The following is a 13,255-nucleotide window of genomic DNA, read 5'->3' on the forward strand; positions in this document are numbered from 1 at the left end:
TTTCTGGGAGAAGGTGGTATGTGATGAATGGTAGGGCTCAGAAAAATTCAGGCCATCCTTCTACTCTTCTTACCTTGCAGGCAACTGGTGACTTTGCTACTGAGGCTCCTAGCCTGATAGTGCTAATATTCAATGCCAGGTCAGAACGTAATAAGACATAATACTTTAATTATGGAAGAGGAAGATGGGCTAATTTGAATAGTTGAATAGTTGAGACCTTGGTGGGAGAATTAGTTGAAGTGGATTTGACTCAGCTCTACCCTCCTGAGTATGTGGTGCAGTACCAAGCAAGGCTGGTGTGTGTGTGCTCGTTGTGGTCCATAAGACATCTGTTATGCTTATGAGAAAACCCGTTTGCATTGGATTGGGCCTTGATGACTTTTATCTGTTGTTAATTAGGTCAGTGGAACAGATTGGGGATGCTGTTGGTGTTCTGGAAATTGAGGTTGCAAACCTCTTAGCAGTTTGGTAAAAAAGATTGCCTTCTACCAAGTGGGCTGATGAAGAAGGGATGGAGCGATCTCTTTCCGCACCCCCTTGCCAGCCTTCTGTGCTTCTGTGTTGGAGAAAGAAAGTTCCTTCCTTTGCAGCTAGCACAGAAACCAGTCGGCTGGCTGAAGAGAAATGGAACAATCCTTCAGCCAGCCTGCTCACTTGTCTGCATGGAATTCCTGGTTACCTATAGCTACCAAGTAAGTTGTTAAACACAAGGCTGATTTTTTTTACTGCAAAGTTGCCCTTAGCATCAACTATAGAGATATGATTCGCTGTGGTATTTCATGTCACTTGTGGTCCATTAAACCATTACTGTGTCCTGGTCTGTAGCAGTTCACATTTTGTTACTTTGTTCCAATCCGCTATAGTTAACAAAAAATTACATAATTGATTTCAACTCCTATAAAGATGCTCTAATGGTTCCCCCCCCATCATTTATAGTACTGTTGATGTTAGCTCCATATGTTTCCTGATTGTTTTTATTCACAAATTAATGAGCCAGAAGATTGCCCATCAAGTAACCATTTGCTCTCAGGGTTATTTTGCATCTTGAACCTGAATGATGAATGGACAGGACAGGGTTCCTCTCTCCTTCCCCCCCCCCCCCAGTAAATGAGATCAGAATTTTGTTTTAGTTATTTGCTATGATATGATTCTGGAAATCAAATGCAATGATGAATGAGCATCATGGTTGCATGTGTATTTCTCCTATCAAAGGACCTGCTCTCTTTGCCAAACACTGGTTATTATGTGTAATACATGTATTTCTTTTAAAAACATGAATGAACCAAAATTGATGGTGCTGGGTGCATTTCTTTTACTTTTTTGCTTCCATTCCCCTCCCCTTCCGCACCTCACCTCAACTTGCTCAGACTTTTTGTTTTAGGCAAGAGACTTCCAAACAATTTTGATTGTGAGGCAAATGTATGAGCCACTTCATTTACTTGATTAGCAAAACTTAGAAATTAATGTATTTGTAAATGGCCTCAGTTTGTTAAGGATATCATAAAGTTTGCTAGGATTTTGTTTAAAACCCTGCAGTATCAATGAGTGCTGCAACATTGCAACATGAGTGCTGCAACATTGCTGCAACATGAGGCAGCAACATTGGTATCCTATTCTCGGACAGTGTGAATGATGAATTCCATCTGAATCTGCACCCATGTTTGAAAATAGCAGAATTCTTCACCGTACCTAGCAACTACCATTGGAAATAAGCATGCTGCATCCTTTCCTTTTGGCTGAGGAGCAAAAAGAAGTAGTTGGTTTGACAGTAGATGACATTGAAGTGAAATGCCACCACAAATGTTAAAAAAAAACCTGGTCTACACAACATGCTTCTGCACATCCACAGTCAGATATGTGTTTTATACTGGACTTTCTTCGCATGTCAGATCATCTGCAGATTGGGAAAATCAGATTAATTAGGGGGAAAGTGTGGACTGCCATTTGGTTGAGGAGGTCACTGTGTGGATGACTCAAGCAGCTTCAAATCCACATTACACTCTCGCGCAGACCAGCCCCCAGTGAAGGCTTTAAAAAGGGACTAGACAAATCCATGGAGAAAGATAGGTATTTCAGCAGGTATTAGTCCTGAAGGCTAAATGGACCAGATGCTTGGGACAGACAATAGGGAATGGCTGTCATCACTGTGCCCACCATCTCATAGTCATGAATCTCACGCATGTGCCAGGTTAGGTAAATAGTGTGACAGTTTATCATCCAGCTTGCACAGAAATTGCCATCTGTTTGTGATCCACTTGAGAAATTTCCTTGTTGTCTTCTTGCCTCTTACACAGGTATAGAGCTCATTTCATTTTCTAAATCATTGCTGTTACTGTAATGGAGATTATTAGCCCTCTGGGCAGCAACTGTTTCTCTCCTGTGGTTTGTACTGGAACATTAAACATTATCCTAGCTATAGCAGGACATTTCTTGATCATAGTGCCTGTGGGCAGCTGTACCCAGATGTAAGCTTTAGTGTGCATTCTTCATTACCTTTGCTGGAGATCGAGCCAGAGCTAGATCCCTCGCATGTAGAAAAAAAGTATATCAAGAGAGAAGGCTAGGTTAGACTCTTCTGTCTGACATGGTAGCTTTTTGTGTCCAAAGAATTCTCCTCCCCCATCAGGAAGTAGTCAACAATGACTCCCTCTTCCCATTTGAAGGGATGCAGTTCAAGAAAAGCTTTACCATTGTGTCTGATAATTGTATAATTTGGCAGCCTTCATTTTTCTCTGGAGACTTGTGACCTCTGAATAGCATGGCTGCAAAATGTTGCTTTGTAAAACTGATGCAGCTGAGCCAGAAAACTGATGCAGATAGACGAATAATGCTGTTTTCTCCTTCTCCTCAGAAAAGCCTTTGCCATTCTCAGTGGTAATATGAAATTATGACAAATATAGAGAATGATGTTCTCTCTTTTAGCTTCCCTTTGGTGTACAAAAGTGACTGAGCTATAAATGGGGAAATCCCTGATTTGATTCAGCAATGAGTTCACTTGCCAGGCTGGCATCTTCTAATGCAACCCAGTCATTGATTTTCCACTGTAAATTGTTGCTATTATTTAATGTATGAGTTGCTTCTTATAAAGAAGTCTCGAAGACCCTTAAGACAGAATAAAATACAATGCATGTCATATCAGTTCAAAATGCAACACATTAAAAATGTTCATCCACAGTACATAAATATAATATAAAATAAAAAACTTTCCCTTCCAACCACAGAATGAACCCCAACTACTAGCACAGAAAAACATGGTCACAAAAACCCATATATTAATGCCCCAGATCCTGGAAGAATAGGAATGTCTTTGCCTGGTACCAGAAAGACGATCATGTTGAAACCTGACAAATGTCCTTGAGGAGAGCATTCCATAGGTGGGAGGTCACAACTGAAAAGGTCCATTGCCCCATCACAACCTTCCAAACTCCTCTTGGAGGTGGCAAGGAGGAAACTGTAATTACAGCTGACACCTTTTTTGGTGTACATTTTGCAAGTTGGGAGATGGCTTGAGCATAAGTGAGGAAAACGTCAAATGCCATAAAACACTGGAGAGTGCTCATTATTGAGCCTACTCAGCAGCAGTGAGGGCAGAAAATATGACATATTTTGCTGCCTCCATTGCATCCTCACTGCAATCCAGCAAAGCTTTTCTGGGTAGTACAGGGGCCTTTTAGAACCAATGATGGCTCACTTGACTTGCTTGCAAAGCACTTTGAGGATAAAATCGCTTGCAGCTGCTGAGACCTCAACTCCACTGTTATAGCAGATGAATCGCAAAAGGTGTCTAGGGCACTGTCTAATCCTGTTGTATTGGATGTTTCAGTTACTAAGACCTGAGGATGTGAACAACATGCTTGGTTCAGTTTTGGCACAGAAACTGCCTCAGTTATCCTGTAATGGTGGCTTTGTCAGGAGAGTGTTCTCCTTAATCTCTCAGCAGCTTTTGACACCATCAACTAATGTATTCTTCTGGAGCGGCTGTCCAAATTGGGGGTGGGCAGCATCACTCTGTGGTGGTTCTGATCCTATTTGGGTAGTCATTTTCAGATGGTGGTGCTTGTTTGGCCCCGTTAGTCTTTCAGTGTGGGGTTCCACAGGGTTTGATTTTATCCCCATGCTGTCTCATATCTACATGAAACCACTGAATGGGATCATCTGATCATACTGTCAGCAATGTGCTGATGTCACACAGTTTTACTTTTTCACATCTGCAGGTGTGGCAGTGAATGTGCTAGACCGATGTCTTGCCTCAGTAATGTACTGGATTAGAACCAATAAACTGAAGCTTAATCCAGACAAGACTGAGTTACTGTTAGTGGTTGGTTCCCTAGACTGGATGGATGAGATGCGGCCTATGCTGGATGGGATTATACTTCCTCTGAAAGAGGTGTGTAGTTTGGGGGTACTTCTGGATCCATTACTGTCTCTTGAGGCTCAAGTGGCCTCAGTGGTGCAGAGTGCCTTCCATCAGCTTCAACTAGTGGCCCAGTTGCATCCCTTTCTGAATAGGAACAGCCTAACTTCTGTTGTCTACACTCTGGTAACCTCCATTATTATTATTATCTTATTTTACTCATTTATATACTGTCTTCTTCCAAGAACTGGGACTCAAGGTGGCTTTTCAGAATTAAAACAAATACAGTTAAATACATATAAATAAAACATACAGAAGTTAATTAAAATGTAATTAAACTAAATATGACTTAAAGCATAGTGACTGAAACCCCTCCCCACAAAATACAAATCAATAAAAGCAGCGAAAACAGCACCCTGTTTAATAACCTTGTAGCCAGCCTTGTAATTTAGGCTGGATTACTGTGATTATACATGGGGCTGTCTTTGAAGATATTTCAGAATCTGCAGCTGATACAAAATTCGGCGGCCAGGTTGCTGACCAGAGCAAAACAGTCCGTTGCTGACCAGAGCAAAACAGTCCAACCATATAAAACCAATTCTGGCATGACTACACTGGCTACTGATTGGTTTCCAGACTCAATTCATAGTGCTGGTTTTGACCTATAAAGCCGTATGCGTCTCAGGGCCCAAACTCTGCAAGGACTGCTGCTTCTCACATGAACCTATCCAGACCCTGAGGCCCTTCTCCATGTGTCCCGTCTAGGGGAGATGTGGACGGTGGTAGCAAGAGAACGGTAGTGGCTCCCTGCTTGTGGAGTGCTCTTCCCAGAACAGCATGCTTTTGCCCCTTAATTTGGAGGGCTTTATATATTTATGCCCTCTTTTAATGGGATAGGATGTGTTAGACCTGACTTACATGTGTATGGATGTGTTTTTAGGTTTTTATTTTGTTTTGGTTTTATACTTTGTTTTAATGTTTGTACTATTTTGTATTTTTATAATGTTCATAAGTCACTTTGGATCATTTTTTGTGAAAAAGTAACAACAACAATAATTAATGCAACAAACCCACTTTCTGTGGTTTGGAAAGTGACAGAGAAATGCACTCGAAAGTGTGGGATGAACAAGTGATTAGTGGGAAGACGTGTAAATATCCTGCTAGCAAATCAGGATGAATGATCATTGTCGTATAGCTGCCCTGTAAACAGAACTAATTCTATATACGAAGTCCAGGCATAATCTAACCACTGCATAAATTGTGTGCAAGCAAATCAGGATGAATGCTAAATAAACTGGTTGTCTGGAGTAGCCCTCAAGAGAATAAAACAAACAAACAAGTATGTGAGAACAACCCGTGATGTCATGAAGATATCTAGAAAAAGTGAGAGGAAGTCCGGACTAAACATCTAGGGTGGTTCCAGACTGAGGCTTAATACTGCATACTTGTCAGACAATGGCAACACGTTTTTTTTTTGAATTTAGCAGATTTTCTATGGATGGTAAATCCAGATGAAATGGGGGAGAAATACGGCATTTTGATGCAGATGACATCATGATGCTGCAAAAAACGTGCATACATGAGAAAGACTGATCCCACAATCAACACCTGTGTGGAAGCACCTTGGGTGTCTTTAGGCAAGTCATATTATTTAAGCCTAAGCACCCTCCACTTTGCATTATGGGAATCATAATATTGCTGACCTACCTTACAAGGTTATTGTTAGAAGCACATTGAACACTAAACAGAATATGGTTTGTGTTGTTATATGCCTTCGAAGTATTATAGTTGAGATTTACCTGCATTTCGCTTTTGAATCCTCAAATAGTGTCCTTGAATCTTTGTTTTATGTCAGGTGGCTAACCTTTTTTGGGCTGTGGGCCACAGGGACCCATTGACAATCCTTCAGGGGCCACATGTCAAAGTGGGTGTGGTTGAAGTACAAAAGTGAGCATGGGAGCCCTGCATATGGGTTGTAGGTTATCCACCCCTATTTTCAGTGATTGAAGACTGGTTGAGTTAAATACTGCAAAAAGCAGATGAAAAAAGTGCTGATTTTATCACAGTATGCCAATCAAGTCTTTTTATCTACATGCATATTGTTAAAGCCCCAAATGTCCCAGTTTACCCCTTATATTCAGACAAAAAGTCTAACTTCAGTATTGGTGTAGTTAAAATCTCATAGTAAGACTTCAGTTTTCTTTCCTGCAGCCTGTCTTCGCTGTTTTGATATTTAAAGCATCTGAAAATGACTGGGAAGAGTATTTTGTTCTGCTTTTTTGCATTTGCCAGCATTTTGCAATTTTGTTTGTTTGTTTGGCACTTATTCTCAGAGAAGGACTGATAAACCCACTGTCCAAATTGTATCTTGTCTGGCTCTGGATGTAGCTGTATCCAGCCTGATGCGTTCATATAGCTTTGTGTGGGTGTGGATTCCCATAAATGAACAGGGCAACTCTTCCTGCAGTAACTTTGTCCACTTTGGGCTCCAGAAGGAATTTTCACTGAAAGTGGGTGGGATTCCTGAACTCACGGGAGGGATGAAGCAAGTTCGTTGTACAGTGTCTGTACAGTGTGTTCCCTTTTCAGTCCTGATTCCTTTGCAGTCAAGGATGGATCAAAGCAAGGAAAGAGGAGGGTGAAGGCAGTGTGCAGGTAGCAGAAATAGGTAGCCTAGTTCCTTGGAACAGTGAGAAGTCTGGCCCAGAAACTTTTTAGGGGTGAGGGAGTATCACCTGACCTGCTATATCTTATTCATGCAAGGACATTTTCGCAGCTGGTGTGGCTGGTCTCTGCAGTTCTCATTTGGCCAGAGCTTGCTGGTGGTGCACGCACTGAAACCACATCCTTCAGCTTGCCAGTTCCAGGCATGCTATGGGCTTAAGTCCTGATGACTTATGCCAGCCAAATTGGGCCTCTAGCACTTCAAGGGAATATCTGCCTTGAGATAGATTGTCAGCTTACGTATGGATCAAGAAAAAGACAAGAGTTTCATACAGCTCTTACTCTTTCCATTTGAACACCACCATGTGAGGACAAGGAGTAGAAGGGAAGAGCTGTTCTATGCCCCACCCCTATTATTATTATTATTATTGTTTGATTTATATCCCACCCTTCCTCCCAGGATGGCATAAAATAATATCTATACACACTGTCCCATTTCTTATATTGGTGCTAGATGCGTCTCTGTAATTTCATTGACTCTGTGACCCCTTATTTTTACATGTGATAATATTGCTAATCACCCGAAGACTTGAGGGATGGGAGGGTCTCCAGATACAAATGGCTAAGGCTTCAGTAACCCCCTCCCCTGTGTTGTTGGTTTGGGGGTGGTTAGAATGGTGGATATTTATTCACCTCTTCACCAGCCTATGCTGGCAGAGAGGAGTTGGGAGGGGGGTGTCCAAAACTCTGTGCCTCCCCACCCCAGTTATGATTGCTGTGTCTACCCTTTTCACACAAGATACACACACACTCAATTTGTTAAAGTCCCACATGTAATATAGCTAATTTGGGATAAAATACAGAAGGAAAATTCAAATCTGAATGTGAACCCCTGTTTACCCCTGAAAGAGAAATAGTCTAAATCTCCACATGTGGGAAATCCTTAAATTGTTAAGTGAATATGAGGCCCATGTAGGGGAAGTGCCACAGAATGAGATTCCACAGTCTCCCTAGGCAGCTTGTTCCTCTCTGAAATAGTCTTGGAAGTGGAAAGGATTTTTTTCCTTCCATAAATATAACCTTTTTCCTAATAAGGCATGTTAGCCTGTCTCCTACAAGATATTTGTGTCTCTCTCTCCCTCTCTCTTTTAAAAAAAGGATCATTTGACTTAACTCTGAGTTCTGAAACAATAATACTCTATGGAAGATATGGGTCTAGGATGGGAGAAGATTAGCTTGCATGTCCCCATGTTTGGGCTGCCTTGTGCTGATTCTGGTGTAATGTTTTCCCTACATGGTATATACTTGTTAAGCCTTTAAAAAGAAAGATTGGACAAATTCACAGCTCTTTCTTATTTATTATCTTTTTAGCCCAGCCTTAATTCACAGTGCTCCGAGTGCAGCACACACAGTTCCCCCTTGCCCATTTTGTCCTAGTAACAAGTCTGTGAGGGAAACTTTGGTTCAGGGTGTTAGTGGTCTGAAGTTACACAGCTAGCTTCATGGCTGAAGGGCCATTGGAAGCTAGGGCTGTGGGTATACTAGTCACTTCAAAAGTAGCAAGAAAGTTTTTTCTGGCTGCATTTTGAAGCAACGGTGCCCACTGCTGGCCACACCTCAACTGCTAACTTCAGACCTTTCAGGACTATCCACCACAGAAGGTTGGGCCAATCACCGTCTCTGCCTGAACCTACTGCAAAGTGTTTCCATTGGCCACACCTGGAAGGCAAACAGGTTGATCTACCAATCCGTTGTGAAACCTGCCTGAAGCTGAATTTTTAAAAAACACAGTCAAGCTGATCCAACCCATGTTTTAGAGTAAGAAGGGGTGGCATTTGACTAGCGTCGTGTATTCTTCTTTTCAGAAAAGAGAAGTGGAGTCACACTGGAACCATCACAACCTAAGTGTGTCTCTACCTTAGGTCTCCCTAGACCAAGATTTAGTACACCAGACTGGCTTTTGACACAGTTAGCTATGATAAGCTAGACACCTTAGCAACCTCTATGTAGAGCTGAAATATGCTTGATTTATTGGTTAACTATATTTATGTACTGCCCAGTAGGAGTTGGTACCCATTGCTGTATCAGCCTAAGCTGATAAAAGGCACTCTGAGCCATTGATGCCATCTTTGCCTCAAGCTACAATACTGGATCCAAGAACACCCCCAAACTATGAACCTGGTTGTTTTGGGGGAGGTAACACCCTCCAAACCAAGTTGAACACTGCTCGGCAGATTCCTGACTATAAGATGCTTGGGACAAATAAGGAAACGTCATCCTATTCTAGGGTGGACAAAAAAAATCAGTGATTTGAGAAGTTGTATTTTAAATGTTTAAATAGGATGGTTTTTTACAAAGAAAAATTAGTTCTGTTAAGTGTCCCTTAAAAATAATGGGTGCAAAATTATATCTGAATGTAATATAAACATATTAGAATCTACAGCCAGCATCTCTTTAAACTAGGGGTGGGGAACCTTTTTCAGCCCAAGTCATGGGCAACCTTCCAAGGGTTGCATGCCAGTTGGGTGGGGGGAGAGTGAGCAGACAAGTGGGTGACAGCAGAGGCAAAAATGGGTAGATACAACTCTTACCTTTGTACAAAAGGCTATATTCCAGCCATGCAAAAACCAGAGTTTTCTGCACACACACACACACACTCCCCCATATATACATGTCTCCATTTAACAGCTGCATGGCATGCAGAAATTCAAGAGGTCAAGCCTTTTTGAATATGGAAATACAATTACGGGAAAAGCTTCACCATGACTACTCTCTAATTTTGAGTTACACCATGCCCCCATGGCAACCATTTTGTGTTATGCCACACCCCCATGGCAGCCATTTTGTGACTGGTAAAATTTGAAATGTATGCTCTGGTCCAAAAAGGTTGGTGACCCTGGCTTAGAGAGAGTCTCAAGGGCCAGACAGACACATTTGGACCCTAGACCTGAAGTTCCCCACTCTTGCTTTAAACTGAATCAGTGACCCTTTATCAAATATTTAGTTAAATATATGTCTTTTGAAGTAATAAATTATGACAGTTCTGACAACCAAGCATCATGTAGTTTAGGGCCAGTTCAGATTGCATTCACATCTGCATTCACATGTAGCATTAAGCAAAGAAGAATGGTTTGTTTAGCCATTTGGATCCAATGCCCCATGGATTCCCTTGAGAGGCCAGATCATGTGACCCCTCAACTGTACCAACCTGGAGCCTTGATAGTATTAACACTTTAATTAATAAACAGATATGTTTTAATCGTTATAACAACCAATTCATATGCATGCTTATTGAGGAAGGATATTAATTAGAAGGTTGGAGATTTTATTTAAATCAGCCTTCTTTGTGATTCATATTCATGTCCTGCTTGTGAGTGTTAATAAATAAATCTGAACTCACACATGCACACTCAAATCCACATTTCCTTATTTGTATATACCTTAGAAACACAAGAAGCCCAATAGCAGTTAACTTCAAAATACCATTTGGCAATAATGTTTCTTTCCATTGTGAGAATCAGACTTTTCTATGGTAGTGGGGTGCAATATTATTTTTTCCTGCTGGTATTTTGGGAATTTAGATAGTCAAGTAGTTAAATTAGTTCAGGATAATAGGCAACAGTAGAAGCAAGTAGATGTAAAATGCTGTTAGATGAAAGTTGTCCAGAGCAGGAAAAATATTTTTACATATATTTTCATAGTTTATTTTATGATGCCACAGGAGAAACCTCCTGTTTCTTTGCAGTATCCACATGTTAACAAGTATTGTGATATTTCTAGTTCATATTCCTTACAGTCTTGAAAAGTTCCTAGAGCTCAAGAAGTCTTTGCTTTGTTTATATTAAGATATTAAAAGTAACACTCTCTCCCTCCTCCCTATTTCATTCATAGATAACAGTCTTTGACCACCATGAGTTGGAGTTTCTTGACGCGTCTATTAGAAGAAATCCACAACCACTCCACATTTGTTGGGAAGATCTGGTTGACGCTGCTGATTGTATTCCGCATTGTCCTCACTGCTGTTGGAGGGGAATCCATCTATTACGATGAGCAAAGCAAATTTGTGTGCAACACAGAGCAGCCAGGTTGTGAGAACGTTTGCTATGATGCTTTTGCCCCACTCTCTCATGTGCGATTTTGGGTTTTTCAGATCATCCTCATCTCCACGCCCTCAGTGATGTACCTGGCCTATGCCATTCATAAAATTGCCCATATCGTAGAACATGGTGAAACAGAGAAGAAGTTCCGAAGCAAGCCTTTCCCCATGCGTTGGAAACAACACCGGGGCTTAGAAGAGGCAGAGGATGATCATGAAGAAGATCCAATGATGTACCCAGAGATTGAGCTAGACAGTGAGCAGGAGAACAAGGAGAATCCACCCCCAACCAAAGTAAAGCATGATGGCAGGAGGCGCATTCGAGAGGATGGACTCATGAAAATTTACATAGTACAGCTCCTGAGCAGAACTATTTTTGAAATTGGCTTTCTCATTGCCCAGTATTTCCTCTATGGGTTTGAGGTCAGCCCAAAATTTCTATGTAGCAGGAATCCATGTCCGCACACTATAGACTGCTTCATTTCAAGGCCTACAGAAAAAACCATCTTCCTGCTCATCATGTATGGTGTGAGCTGTTTATGTTTACTTCTGAACATTTGGGAAATGCTTCACTTAGGATTTGGCACCATCCGGGACACACTGAACAATAAGCGAAAAGAGCTAGAGGATTCAGGAACCTATAATTACCCATTTACTTGGAATACACCATCCGCACCTCCAGGCTACAACATTGCAGTGAAACCTGACCAGATACAGTATGCAGAACTCTCTAATGCCAAAATAGCCTACAAGCAGAACAAGGCCAACATTGCGCAGGAACAGCAATATAGGAGCAATGAAGAGAGCATTCCCACCGAGTTGGAGAACTTGCAGCGAGAAATCAAAGTCGCTCAGGACCGCTTAGACCTCGCCATCCAGGCATACAACAATCGGAACAACCCTACCTGTTCCAAGGAGAAGAAGCCCAGAGGCAGCTCAAACAAAAGCAGTGGCAGTAGCAAATCAGGGGATGGAAAAACCTCTGTCTGGATTTGACCCTGTCCACCTAGGAATTAATATCTTGCTACTTTTCCCTTGCAGTTTATGGTGACTAGCACATTTGTTGCATAAGGATTCCCATTAATGAAATACTCAGCTTCACTGAAGTTCAGGGATGTTTGGGGTTGCCAAACAGCACTCACCAAATGGGCAGGAAGGGGAAAGCATTCGTGCTCACACTCCAGTGTTTCCAGAACATTTATTTCTTGTTTCTTCCAAGTCAGGAGAAGACCCAGGTTTATTTTTTTAAAACCAGTCATTCTTGTTGAACAGTTTACACTGTATGTACAGTGTTATGGTACATTTTATTATGCACAATTTTTTGTATTTGTATATTGGATATCACAGTTATATCTTTTACATTAAAAGGAAACGAATTTGGTAATTCTGGGCATTTTTGTAAGGTTTTTATTTTCTCCCCTGACGTTTCATAGGCCTGCAGAACTAATTTTCTGCTTTTGGGTTTTTTTGAATTTTGAATTATTTCTTTATATTATTACATTACATTTTTATCCTGCCTTTTCTCCAAGGAGTTCAAGGTGACGTACGTGGTTCTCCTCCCTCTCCTTTTCTTCCTCACCATAACCCTGTGAGGTATGGGACAAATAATTCTGGGTTTCTGGCAGGGCCGGCACCAGGCATGCAAGGGCCCTTGGGCACCAGCCTGCCCTGGGCCCCGGCACATGCCCGTCCCACCTACCTTTTGTTGAAAGGCCTCTCCTTAGGGTGGGTTGGTATCGGGAGGGAGTTCTGAGGTTCCCCTCCCCCACTGCCGTGCAGGCCCATGATGGCATGTGTCGGCTGAGGTTTCCCTAAGGGCCTGATAACTCTGTGTGCATCCCTGCCATCAACCAAGATGGTGGCGGAGGCATCAGGCCCTTAGGAAAACCTTGGCTGCCATCTTGATAGATGGTAGACTTGCGCCCGCAGTGCGACAAGCCCCGGGATGCCTGGTACTGCCCTGGCAACTAGAATTTACTTTGAGAGGTAGGTGGAGCATGTTGCAGGTGGATGTTGCGGGTCTGCACAGCAGGGGGGGGGTGCCTCGGAACTCCCTCCTGTGATCCACACCACGGATCACAGAAGCTACCCACCCACCCTAAGGAGGGCCCTTCAGGGGCCCCTTGGCCAGGACCTGACCT

The 13,255-nt window shown here is 42.1% G+C and overlaps 1 protein-coding gene across 12 annotated transcripts in view; it reads left to right on the top strand.

Annotated features, from left to right (window-relative positions):
- The window catches only part of GJC1 (gap junction protein gamma 1), a 36,943-nt gene extending 24,448 nt beyond the window's left edge, over nucleotides 1-12,495 (top strand). For 11 of the 12 annotated variants that reach the window (XM_061589570.1, XM_061589560.1, XM_061589565.1 and 8 more), the window contains one exon: nucleotides 10,910-12,495. In XM_061589570.1, coding sequence (XP_061445554.1) covers nucleotides 10,929-12,110 — 1,182 coding nt within the window. In that variant the 5' untranslated portion in view covers nucleotides 10,910-10,928 and the 3' untranslated portion in view covers nucleotides 12,111-12,495. Of the gene's footprint in view, nucleotides 1-430; nucleotides 693-10,909 lie in introns of those variants that run through there. The other variant, XM_061589568.1, reaches the window with a different exon arrangement.
- Nucleotides 12,496-13,255: the final 760 nt, after the last annotated feature.

The sequence above is a fragment of the Rhineura floridana genome, chromosome 11, assembly GCF_030035675.1.
Source record: "Rhineura floridana isolate rRhiFlo1 chromosome 11, rRhiFlo1.hap2, whole genome shotgun sequence".
NCBI lineage: Eukaryota > Metazoa > Chordata > Lepidosauria > Squamata > Rhineuridae > Rhineura > Rhineura floridana.